Source organism: Megalobrama amblycephala, linkage group LG16 (genome assembly GCF_018812025.1).
Source record: "Megalobrama amblycephala isolate DHTTF-2021 linkage group LG16, ASM1881202v1, whole genome shotgun sequence".
Taxonomy (NCBI): domain Eukaryota; kingdom Metazoa; phylum Chordata; class Actinopteri; order Cypriniformes; family Xenocyprididae; genus Megalobrama; species Megalobrama amblycephala.
Window position 1 is genome coordinate 39,580,165 of NC_063059.1, and position 12,780 is coordinate 39,592,944.

The window sequence follows — 12,780 nt, forward strand, 5'->3', positions numbered from 1 at the left end:
GTGCATAATCTTGTTGCATGAAATCTTTAACAACTGAATAAAAGAATTGACCTTTGCACAACAGAGATACTTAATACAGACAGGCGTCTTGTTTTCTGCTAAAGGTTTTTTATTTTCAAATTTGACCTCATTGAACTGATTCTAACAGCTTAATATGTTCATTTTAGATCAGATGGATGTGAAGGAGCAAAGAGACAAATTAAATGAAGTAAAGAAACACTGTGACTTCAAAACTCAAGGAACAAAAGCCAAAAAGATGCACACCTGCTCACGGTGTGGAAAGAGTTTCACACAAAAAGGAAACCTTAAAACACACATGAGAGTTCACACTGGAGAAAAACCGTTTACATGCACTCAGTGTGGAAAGAGTTTTTCTCATTTATCAGGTCTCAGTTATCATCTACGCATTCACACTGGAGAAAAACCATTCAACTGTGATCAGTGTGGTAAAGATTTTACTACATCATCAAATCTAAAACAACACCTGAAAGTTCATTCAGATGAGAGGCCTTATGTGTGCTCTCTCTGTGGAAAGAGTTTTTCATGTCTGATTTATTGTAAACGGCACCAGAAAATACATACTGGAGAAAAACCTTACAAGTGCTCATATTGTGACAAGAGGTTCAGTCATTCTGGAAACCTGAAATCACATGAGCGACTTCATACTGGAGAGAAGCCGTACCACTGTACTCAGTGTGAGAAGAGTTTCAGAGATGTAACAGGTTTAAAAAATCATTTGCTCCATCACTCTGAAGAAAAGCCATTTAACTGTGATCAGTGTGATAAAGATTTTATTTCTTCATCACTTCTAAAACAACACCTGATAGTTCATTCAGGTGAGAGGCCTTATGTGTGTTCTTTCTGTGGAAAGAGTTTTTCACGGCTGGACAGCTTTAAACAGCACCAGAAAACACATGATGAAGTGAGAGATCATGTGTGTTGTGACTGTGGGAAGAGCTTTACTACATTTACTCACCTGAAACAGCACCAAAGAATTCATACTGGAGAAAAACCTTACAAGTGCTCATAATGTGACAAGAGTTTCCCTCATTCTGGAAACCTGAAACCACACAAGCGAGTTCATACTGGAGAGAAGCCATTCTACTGTACTCAGAGTGAGAAGAGTTTCAAAAATGCAGCAAGTTTAAAATATCATCTGCTGGTTCACTCTGGAGAAAAGCTTTTTAACTGTGATCGGTAAAGGAATTAAATCATCAGCAAATCTAAAACAACACCTGAAGGTTCAGTGTGAGAAGAGATTTAGATATTCACCAAACCTTCTCACTGCCTATGAAAAAATGTTGCGGTAACAGTTTACAATAAGTGTCTGTAAGTTGAATAGGGAAGGTGTAGGAAGTAGCGTACAATTTTTGACCTGGAACAGTTTTACACTTTCTTCGTAAGTTGAATATGGAAGGTGGTCTGGCAGAATCTGGATATTTTACTTCATAACTTGTTAAATATATATATATATATATATATATATATATATATATTATATATAGTGATGGATTTGTGTAATATATATATATATATATATATATATATATATATATATATATATATATATATATATATATATTACACAAATCCATCGCGCTTCACTTGGCTCACTTTAGCTCAAACTCATGAACCCTGTTCAATGCCATTATAAAGCTCAGGATAATTATTAATATTTCTCTGATTGTGTTCATATGTTCATAATATTTCTCTGATTGAGTCATATACATCCAGGATGGCTTGAGGGTGAGTAAAACTTGAGCAAATTTTTATTTGAAAGTGAACTAATCCTTTAATTTTGTGAATTTGGTGAAAATCTTAGAAAACTCTTACAGTTTAAATCATTGTAGTTTATTTCTGTCAGGATTTTGATTGTGTGTAAATATGTCTTTTAGTGTATTATGTTGTTTTCTGATACATGCTATTGAAAATAAAACACAAACAACATTTCGTCTTGATTGATGTATTTAATGAACATAGAATGAGTTGTATAGTTTTAATTACATTATTGAGTTAAACATTCAACCGTAATACTGTAATAAATATGTCTGGGATCTACAGTATTATTGTCAACCAAATGACCAGGTCTTGATTGTACCGAAAGCATAGGGAATTAAATATAGTCATTCATTTTGATCAGCCTCTATTCAGTCTGTTTTCTGTTATCTTTGTTAGATTTCTGTTAAATTCATTTATAAAATGAATAATTTAACATGTGACTTGTTTCATCCTTAAAATATATATAAACATATCAAAATGCTCCATATTTCTAAAATACACACACATATGGACAGTTAATTTAAGAAGTGTAATTATTAAAGTATTTCAGTATAAACTCAGTAAACATTGAATTTGACAGATCTGGGGTTCCTCACAACAATTCTCCAAATAAGAAACCTTAAAGGGTTAGTTCACCCAAAAAATGAAAATTCTGTCATTAATTACTTACCCTCATGTCGTTCGACACCTGTAAGATCTTCGTTCATCTTCAGAACACATATTAAGATATTTCTGTTGAAATCCAATGGCTCAGAAAGGCCTCCATAGCCAGCAATGTCAGAATTTACATTTTTGGGTGAACTAACCCTTTAAGTTCAACCATCAGTGATTTATTTTTAAATTTCATTTATTTCAATATATAAACCTATAGATATGTTTATCGGGGGTGGTGCAGGGTGTTGTGGCAAAAAAAAAAATCATCAACCCGACTCTACTGCATAAGAGACAAACACGTCCAATTGTCTTTTAAAGCTTGCAAGAAAGCTCAGACAGTCATACAAGCTCCAAGGGAGCTAGCAGAGTGAAAAATAGATAACAGTTTTTCTCTGTGACTCTTATACCACTAATCTTCAAGGTTGAAACCTTGTTCTCTCCCATATTCGACCCACAAGCCAGAAAAAACACTATGCCACCTGTCACGTGACACTCAAAACCTCCTTATACAGCCCTTGTTTCCCCTTTTAAACATTGTCAATTGTTGTGGCCTGGCTTCCAGCCAAAAATAAAGACCCAAAGGTGAAATGTTTCTCTAATTACAGCTTTACACATAACACATATTCCATGTAACACAGGTTTAGTACCTCAAAATACATTTCAATGTATATCTGAAAGGTAATGAGTGTCTTCAGAAAAGTTTCATTGGTATCTTCTTTTTATCTTTCATCAGTATGATGCCTAATAAAGTAGTGTTTGTAAGCACAGCTCTGCTTGTGTTCAGGAGTAACCGCTGTATTTCTGATTTTCCATAAGTGTTGAAATTAATCGTTTCTACAATGTGTCATGATGCAGACCTGGACGATTTTTCATCGATGCAGTAATAGACCAGAATCGATTATAGCTTACTGACATTTTTGTGTTGTCATTCATCACACATGCATTTCTCGTGCTAGTGTAAAATTGCAGAGGGAGGACGAAACACAAAATCAAGTAATAACAGTTGTACCCGCTATTTTAACATTTATAGTGTGCGAGCGTGTGTGTGCGAGTATTTGTGAGTGTTATTGTAAATTAAGTACACTACTTTGATGGTGCTTTTAGTATTTACTAATGCTTTTTAGTTTTAAATTCTCTTGCTGTGTTCAGGCTTAAGTTTTGTCTAACATTTTTGACATTCAGGAAGTGTACTTTCTTGGAGCAGATAAAATAAAAAGGGAGTTCATATATCTGACTGCTTGTATTCATTGACAAAAATATTGCCATGTCCTGTAATATTAAAAATTGAGGACATGATGCATCATGTAATCGAATCGTTAATGTGATAATCTTAATCGAATTGAATCGTGAGACCTGTGAAGATTCCAAGATCAGGCTGAAGATTCACACTCCATTTGTCATATTTTTTGGCCATATCGCCCAGCCCTATATTTTACAGTTTAGGATGTATTCAGACATTGACATTGTTTCTGAAATGATTTCACTTAAACTTACTATTTTGGGGCATAATTAAAAATGCGCAGATTCAGTGTGTGGCCCTTTTAAATGCTTGCACTCCCCGCCCCCAAGCTCGCAACTCTATAATACACTGCATAAACAAAGTTCACACAGCTAATATAACCCTCAAAATGGATCTTTACAAAGTGTTTGTCATGCAGCATATCAGATCATGTAAGTATGATATTTATTTTGTGGATGTTTATTTGATTCTGAATGAGTTTAATAGTATACTGCGGCTAACAGGACTAAAGATAACATTACAGACTGTTGGAGAGATTTATAAAGAATGAAGATGCATTCATGAATTATACAGACTGCAAGTGTTTAAAAATTAGAATAACAACATGGCTCTGGTCTCCGTGAATACAGTAAGAAACAATGGTAACTTTAACCACATTTAACAGTACATTAGCAACATGCTAACGAAATATTTAGAAAGACAATTTACAAATATCACTAAAAATATCATCATGGATCATGTCTGTTATTATCGCTCCATTTTCCATTTTCGCTATTGTCATTGCTTGCTTCACAATACCTGCATAACTTCTGATGATTCGGCTGTGTAGCTCCAGACATTAATACTGGCTTGTCTAATGCCTTGAACATGGGCTGGCATATGCAAAAGTTGGGGGCTACATATTAATGATCCCGACTGTTGCGTCACAGTCGGTGTTATGTTGAGATTCGCCTGTTCTTCAGAGGTCTTTTGCACAAATCAAATTTACATAAGAAGGAGGAAATAATGGTGTTTGAGACACACTGTATGTCAGTTCCATACAGAACTCTCATTATTTAACTATGCCAAGGTAAATTCAATTTTAAATTCTAGGGTACCATTAAAAATGGTACAACATTTCCCGATCAACAGCTTGGTGTGTCCTGGGCTTTACGTAAGAGATAGTCTCAGCCTCAGGCATTGTTTTTCTTTTATGTAACAGTGTATAATCTTAGTATGCCTGTTTTGTGCAGTCATCTGCAACTGAATGACATGCACTTTGTGTGACAGCAGAACAACCTTCAGCTATCGTCTACAATGAATTCAGCCTCATCGACACGACAGCCAGTGCCACAGTTCCTCAACAAACCGCCCATACCGGCATGATGAATACGATCCTCAACTGGACACGACCACAACGCAGCCCTGAAGTATCAGCAGAGATCGAGTTAACTAGATCATCCATTGTGAAGGCCTCATCGACACGACAGCCAGTAGCACAGTTCCTCAACAGACTGTCCATACCGGCGTAATGAATACGATCCTCAACTGGATGGAACTGAAATAAATACTTGATTGTTGCGATCCTATCAGACTTATGATAGCAACCTGATTCGTAACAAAGCACTGTTCGCCAGAGGAGAACTGGCCCCCCGACTAAGCCTGGTTTCTCCCAAGGTTTTTTTCTCCATTTTAACACCTATTTGCCAACTGTTTGTCACCTGATGTCACCTGTTGGAGTTTGGGTTTTCTTGCCCCTGTCACCTTTGGCTTGCTTAGTTGGGGACACTTGACATTTGACTTGACATTTGATATTCAACAGTATTCTTGACATTTATTCAACAGTGTTTTGATCTGCCTGCATTGACACTATTCTTTAAGAGCTGCTGTGCAGCCAAAATTATGTACCAGTTATCAGTGTAAAGCTGCTTTGACGCAATCTGCATTGTAAAAAGCGCTATATAAATAAAGGTGACTTGACTTGACTCATTGTGCTCTTCCTTTGTACCTTGTAATGTAGGCTAACAACTGATAAATATGTCTGTGGACATAATATTTTTGTAAACTAGACTACTGGTGTGATGATAGTACATGTGTTAGCTTAAATGTTCTGACCAACATTCTCTGGTTTTCCGGTTGGTGACAAATGCTGAGAATGTTGCTTAATCTATATTGTCTTTTCATTATTTCAGTTTATTAAAGAAAGATACACTGACAGTATTAGGTTTCATTTTTCAAGTGCACGGTAAAACCAAGCATCCCCGAACACCTGAATGTGTTCAAGTAGATTATACTGATTTCCTATAACAGGAAAAAAATATTTAAATAAAATATTGTAAATACATGCAGCTGCAATTTCATTCTTCTGTTACCACACCTTATGAAGATTTAAAACTGGGTTATCCTCTGGAAATGACAGAAATGTCCAAAATCAGTGGCCTAATATATTTGCTACTATTTTGTTATGATATTTTGTTATTCTCATCCGGGTTGTTATGATGAAATTGCATGTCTGGAAAACAGAGAACAAAAATGTCACTTCCTGATACACTGGCGCTAAATAACATGAAAAAAAATTCAAGTTTCTGCAATAGAAGCTATTGTATATAATAATTTTCACATATAATAATTATTTGCATCTCAGTGTGTGCAGATGAAACACAATAAATGCTGTCAGGTTATCTTGCATTCAAATGCCTGGTATTTGTGGATGCAATCGTGTGAGGCGCTTCTGGAATTGAATTAAACCGAACCACTTTAACGATAGACTTTGCTCAGGCATTACAGAATTACCAAAAACAGCATTTCAGAACTTGGCGTTTCCATCCAGCTTTTTCTTTTTTTTTTCTTTTTCTTTCTTTTTTTTAATGCAATATCCCAAAATGTGCATGAAAATAGTTGGATGGAAACATAGCTAGTGGTTTTGTGTCCAGGCATACCATTAAAGAAAGCCCCCCTCAGTTGAAACTTACACCAAGCCTGCGTCTCAATGTGCATAATATCCTTCCTAAATGGTATGTGGCATTAGTAATATTCAATACTGTTTACGGCGGATAGGGTGGATAGTATGCACATTGGGATACAGACCAACTTTCTCCACTCTAGCGATGACAAATGTGATTTACTTATTAATATGTGGCCCCTTTAAGAAGAATGACGACACTCGCGTACTGAGGATGCGCAGAAGAAAGAAGGGCGAGTGGCTGAGAGGAGCAGCAAATTCAGTCTAGGCTTTTGGAAGAAGAAACAAAACAGGTATGCTGTTGTTTCTTACCTGAGCGATCATTTTATGTGTAAATATAGCCGTACACAAAGCAACTGTCTTTATCTTGTGTGTATCTTAATGATTTTGTAAGACAGCGTCTCGATTATAAATCAGGATTATAGTGCAGAGCAGCTGGAAGTGCTGATTAACATATATGGGTCGCGTTTCAGTGACTGTTTCATATTCGATCGTTGTCAGACAACAGAAAAATATAGGGATGAAACGAGTTTATTTTGAAAGGCTGACAGCGGCAGAATGCATGCGCGACGTAATGGCGTCGTTTAAATGCTGATTATCCAGCGATCCCCAGTTAAAAAAAATATTATAGTAATTTATAGTAAACACTATAGTGTTTTTGAACCATACTATAGTAAATTTTAGTATACTGTAGCCTATATATTAAAGTATTTACAACACTTTGTTAATGAATACTACAGCATACTGTAGTATTAACTATAGTGAACTGATCAACTGTAATAAATACTGTAGTAGGCTATATTTTAGTTTTTACTACAGTAAACTATTGTGTATATACAATATACCTAATATAGTTGTAGAAAATGTATTAAAGTAATTTTATATCACTATATGTTATCATAGCAACTATAGCATTACCACAGCACATTAATTCAGGTACTTTACTATAGTATGGTTCAAAGACACTTTAGTATTTACTATAAATTACTATAGTATATTTTCACCTGGGTCGTGACTGAAGGACAAAATGTCGTATGAGATTTGTTTCACAGATTACAGTTTACATGTTTATGGATGTAATGAAATGCGTTGTTTGTTTTGATATATTATTGGAGTGTAATATCCTACAAGAGAAGGACAAACTCCAGGTGTAGCAGCTGAAATCTGTGTGAAGATGGAGTTTATTAAAGAGGAGATTGAAGACATGAGTGATCCAGAACCATCCAGAATAAAACATGAAGATACTGAGACACAAACAGGTTGGTGTCCATTCTTGATTCTTCATTAATGAACGCTGAGAAACATTAAAGCTAAAATTTAATTTAAAATATAAGATATAGAATTGCATCTAAATTATTATCTTGCCATCCAAAAATGTGCATTTGAACTTTTATCTTAACATAATATTTTGTTTTAGACCGGATGGAAGTGAAGCAAGAACATAAACTGGAAGAAGTTGAGGAGGAACTTTGTAACTTCAAAACTCAAAAAGATAAAGCCAAAACGCAGCACACCTGCACTCAGTGTGGAAAGAGTTTTTCTAAAACATCAAGTCTTAGTAATCATCTGCGCATTCACTCTGGTGAAAAAACATTTAACTGTGATGAGTGTGGTAAAACGTTTATTTCATCATCGCATCTAAAAAAACACCTGAAAGTTCATTCAGGTGAAAGCCTCACTTGTGTTCTGTCTGTGGAAAGAGTTTTTCAAGGCTGGATCATTTCAAACAGCACCAGAAAACACATAATGAAGTGAGAGATCATGTGTGTTCAGAGTGTGGGAAGAGCTTTACTACAGCTGAGTATCTGAAACTGCACCAAAGAATTCATACTGGAAAAAAACCTTTCAAGTGCTCCCATTGTGACAAGAGTTTCATTCAGTCTGGACATCTAAAAGTCCACGAGCGACTTCATACTGGAGAGAAGCCATACCAGTGTACTCAGTGTGAGAAGAGTTTCAAAGATGCAGCAGGTTTGAAACATCATGTTCGCATTCACACTGGAGAGAAGCCATTTAACTGTGATCAGTGTGGAACAGATTTTCATTCATTAGCATATCTCAAAAAACACTTGAAAGTTCATTCAGATGAGATGCCTCACTTGTGTTCCCACTGTGGAAAGAGATTTTCAAGGCTGGAAAGTTGTAAACGGCACGAGAAAACGCATAATGAAGTGAGAGATCATGTATGTTGTGAATGTGGGAAGAGATTTACTACTTCGGGTGAACTGAAACGACACCAAAGAATTCACACTGGAGAAAAACCTCACAAGTGCTCATATTGTGGCAAGAGTTTCACTCAGTCTGGAACCCTGAAAACACATGAGCGAGTTCATACAGGAGAGAAGCCGTACTACTGTACTTGGTGTGAAGAGAGTTTTAGACATTTACCAAACCTTCTCACACATATGAAAAAATGTGGTGTGCAACGTTTGTCTTCTCGTCAAGTATCTCAGAAGTAAACTGTGAGAGCACAATATCATATTATTTAATTTTGTTAATTTGGTGAAAAGCTTGAAAAAACTAGAAAGACTGAAGAGTTGAAGCTTTACCAGTCAATAACTCTAAGAGTGTAAATAAAATCATTGTAGTTTATTTCTGTCAGGATGGGTTTTGTGCTAAATAGGTATTATTTAAAGTCGATATTTTAATGTAAATACATTATTTACTAAGTGTACTAAATTGTGTTCTTATTGTAAATGTAATTGTGAGAAATAAACTGAAACAACATATTGTCTTGATTCATCAATTTAATGAACATGGAGAATGAGTTAGTTTTAATCACATTAATGAATTTAAATATATCTTAATACTGTGATGAATATGTTTAAGGTACAGTATTATTGTCAACCAAATGATCAGGTCTTGTATCATACACAGAGGTTGGAGTTTGTTTTGTAATTGTCTGCTTGGAAGCAATAAAGTACCAAAGTTTAAGTTCACCAAATTTGGATGTAGGGCTCCATCTTTATTCTTTTGCATTCGTTTAATTGGTTCATTTTTGTTTCCTGTCACACAGGAGCAGTAATGCCATAAAAAATAACAAAAATTCCATCATGATTCAAGATAAAATGGCAAAAAAAATCCATGTGATGAGTTTTTCCTCTGTTTAATATGATGTAGGACTAATAAAAACAATTTGTTGTCCCGAATATGAGCATGATCGCAAATATGAAATTGAAATGTGAACAGTTCCATAAACAAATGATTTATGGGTAACTTTACTTTTAGACACAATAAATGTTTGTAAACAAATACATTTTCCTTTTATATTGATGACTTTTCATTAAACAACTTTAGATAATATCGAAGTCATGTATCTGGACTTCATTAGCAGCTTCTGTAGGCCAAAACCACACAGAGGCTTTCTGACTGACATGTAAAGCAACTAATTACAGTTTGTTTTGTACAGGAATGTCACTCCAATGGTTTGAGTTTCTCAGGTAGGTCCTTCAGGGGGTTGTGGAGGGTTGAGGTGTCTTAAGTTTCAACATCTAGCTACTGGGGTGCCTCAGGGCCACTTCTCTTCTGTCATCTGTCATTCAGAAACATGTTTTTTCCTGTTACTGCTATACTGATGACATACAACTCTACCTCTCATTCCAGTTAGATGATCTGACGGTAGCTGCTCGCATCTCAGCCTGCCGGACAGACGTTTCTTGCTGGATGAAGGACCACCACCTTTCAACTCAACCTGAGAATCATTTTTTAGTGCCAAGTTGTGGAAAAACACAGTCTCTGTAACATTACAATGGTGTGGATAAACTTTTATTTTAATGAAGCTCCAGATAATGTCAATAAAGCCGGGGACACACTTAACGATTGTAAGGCCGATTATGAATTTAAGTGGATACTTATGACTGATCGCGCTCAAACGCGTCCAGTCAGAGCCAGTTGTGTAAGTATTTAAATCTGCTTCAGTCGCAGGAAACAATCGCTGTGTGTTGAGCACACTTTTTAGATGGATGCTGAGGCTTTTTAGGTCGGGTAGAATCTGCGATCTATGAACGAGTTTGTTCGCTGGCTTCCATTGTTGCAATTCGCTGCATGTGTTTTCCGCCAACTGGCAACCCAGGGTGGCAAAATACTATTGGGTAATTTAGCAACGTGTGGTCTTGCACAGACAGAAACAAAAACAGAAATTCTGACACGGAACACACATTTCTAAGTAAAATAACTGGCTGTAGCAATGGTTTTCAGAGAAACGAGCATGTGAGCTGATCATGTTTAATAAATATCTACAAACATATGGTATTTTTCTGCTTTAGTACAGTCAAAAACTTACATAGAGCCCCTTTAAATCAAACAATATTTTGAATTTGGACTGCAGTACCCATTTCAACCACTAGCTGTCATTCTTACATAGAGCACCTTTAAAAATATTTTAATATTCAAAACTGTTACCCAATCATAGCAGTGGCCATTTAATTCCAAGTCTGCAATGTCTGCAAAGTCTGGGAGTGTTTGAAAGACAAGGCTATAAACAGGATAGAAAAAAATGCAGTTCATAACCCCCCTAAATATTTGCGGCCCCTTTAAGAAGAATGACCGCGCGTACTGAGGATGCGCAGAAGATAGAGTGGCTGAATGGAGCAGCGCATTCAATAGAGGCTGTAGCTCTGTCGGAAGAAAGAAAATAGATATTCTGTTGCTACTTACCTGAGCGATCATAACCGAAACCAAAGCAACTGTCTTTATATTATATATGGTGATTTTGTCAGGCAGGGTCTCTATTATAAATCAGGATTTTATTGCAAAGCAGCTTGGAAGTGACTACATGAATGGGTCGCGTTTCTGTCACTTATTTCATATTCGTCCCGCTGTCTGACAACCGAAACAGAAAAATAAAGAGATGATGAAAACAAGTTAATCTGGAAGGGGCGCGACGTAATGTCGTCATTGATGTGCTAATTAGCATGACATTATCTTAGCGACATTTTGAATGTGCTTTAGCTGCTTTTCATTGAAAATAGTAGGCAACAGTGACTAAAACAGAAGAGAGAAATGAGACGAGCGCTTAAACTTTTTTCCAAATGAAGCTGAAAGCGCTGTTAATGATCGCGAATGAAGGACAAATGTGGAATATTTTCGTCTGATGCGGTATATTTATTTCCAGTGTAACGTACAGGTGAGAGTTATGTTTCTCGGATTATATTAGAGTTTTAGATTATTCAGATTAACATTTTAACATTATTATAACGCTGGTTTATTATCAATTAGAGTATAATATGTTGGCAGAGAGTTTTTCCTCAGACTCTGTCTCAGCTGTTCACACCAATAAAATGGGCCTAATGTGGCAGTTTACAGAAGATCTCAAACATCACCATAATGAATGAGGTGAAAACAGGGAAATTTGGAGACAAATATGCTTTTCAGCAACTCAGTTAACCCCTTAGTGCACACACCATTTTGTAAAGTGGGGCATAAGTGGCATAACCAAAATAAAAAGGTTGCTGCTTATAAGTAATTCTGAATAGGCACATAATCAACATATATTTAGAAATTTCATTTCTCTCAAAACATGCTATTTTGTATATGTTATTATCTGTTATTTCTGTCAGACTCTGGGCAAGAATTAAACAAACCTGGTTTTAAATGCAACTAACTGTTTCAAAATACTCTATTTCTGACAGAAAACATATATTTACTTAATTTAAATGTAAATAAAGTAATTCAGTAAATTAAATAACTTATTTTTTAATTTTGTAGATCTGGTGTCTCTCCCACAACAATTCACCAATAAATAATGTGAATATTCACATCATCCTACAAGAGAAGGACAAACTCCAGGTGTAGCAGCTGAAATCTGTGTGAAGATGGAGTTTATTAAAGAGGAGATTGAAGACATGGGTGATCCAGAACCATCCAGAATAAAACATGAAGATACTGAGACACAAACAGGTTGGTGCTCGTTCTTGATTCTTCGTTGTTGACTGCTGAGAAACATTCAAACTTAAGTTCAACAAATTTATTATACAGAAGTGATTATGATTAAATGATTATGATCATATATAGCTGTTGCCAACTACATTTTGATTGTATTAATATGAGAACAACTGAACTAACTTTTGGAACATTAAAGATCTGATACTTGATATTTCAGACATCAGGTATCTACCTGTTCTCTTCTGTTATTAAATCTAAATGATTTTAACCACATAATATTTTA

General features: G+C 35.6%; 5 protein-coding genes and 1 pseudogene across 11 annotated transcripts in view; all 6 read left to right on the plus strand.

The window, feature by feature from the left end:
• Positions 1 to 12,780, plus strand: part of LOC125248622 (gastrula zinc finger protein XlCGF52.1-like) — a 150,071-nt gene that overhangs the window by 103,236 nt on the left and 34,055 nt on the right. The gene's annotated exons all lie outside the window — the stretch shown is intronic.
• The window catches only part of LOC125248653 (gastrula zinc finger protein XlCGF17.1-like), a 103,890-nt gene that overhangs the window by 38,536 nt on the left and 52,574 nt on the right, over positions 1 to 12,780 (plus strand). The gene's annotated exons all lie outside the window — the stretch shown is intronic.
• LOC125248609 (gastrula zinc finger protein XlCGF52.1-like) overlaps positions 1 to 12,780 on the plus strand; it is a 244,508-nt gene that overhangs the window by 18,310 nt on the left and 213,418 nt on the right. The window lies entirely within an intron of this gene.
• LOC125248669 lies at positions 192 to 1,408 on the plus strand (annotated as a pseudogene).
• Positions 7,850 to 9,344, plus strand: LOC125249457 (gastrula zinc finger protein XlCGF7.1-like). Its single transcript, XM_048161760.1, has 2 exons — positions 7,850 to 7,873; positions 8,288 to 9,344. The coding sequence occupies exons 1-2, from the start codon at positions 7,850 to 7,852 to the stop codon at positions 9,071 to 9,073; spliced, it is 810 nt and encodes a 269-aa protein (XP_048017717.1). The 3' UTR covers positions 9,074 to 9,344.
• Positions 10,504 to 12,780, plus strand: part of LOC125248616 (zinc finger protein 501-like) — an 81,607-nt gene continuing 79,330 nt past the window's right edge. For 3 of the 7 annotated variants that reach the window (XR_007180326.1, XR_007180327.1, XM_048160640.1), the window contains exons 1-2: positions 10,509 to 11,739; positions 12,321 to 12,401. Coding sequence is in view for 1 of the 7 variants with exons in the window: in XM_048160641.1 (XP_048016598.1) it covers positions 12,428 to 12,512 (85 nt within the window). In the remaining 6 variants the exon portion in view is untranslated. Of the gene's footprint in view, positions 11,740 to 12,320; positions 12,513 to 12,780 lie in introns of all 7 variants that reach the window. The other 4 variants (XR_007180329.1, XR_007180330.1, XM_048160639.1 and 1 more) reach the window with 3 other exon arrangements.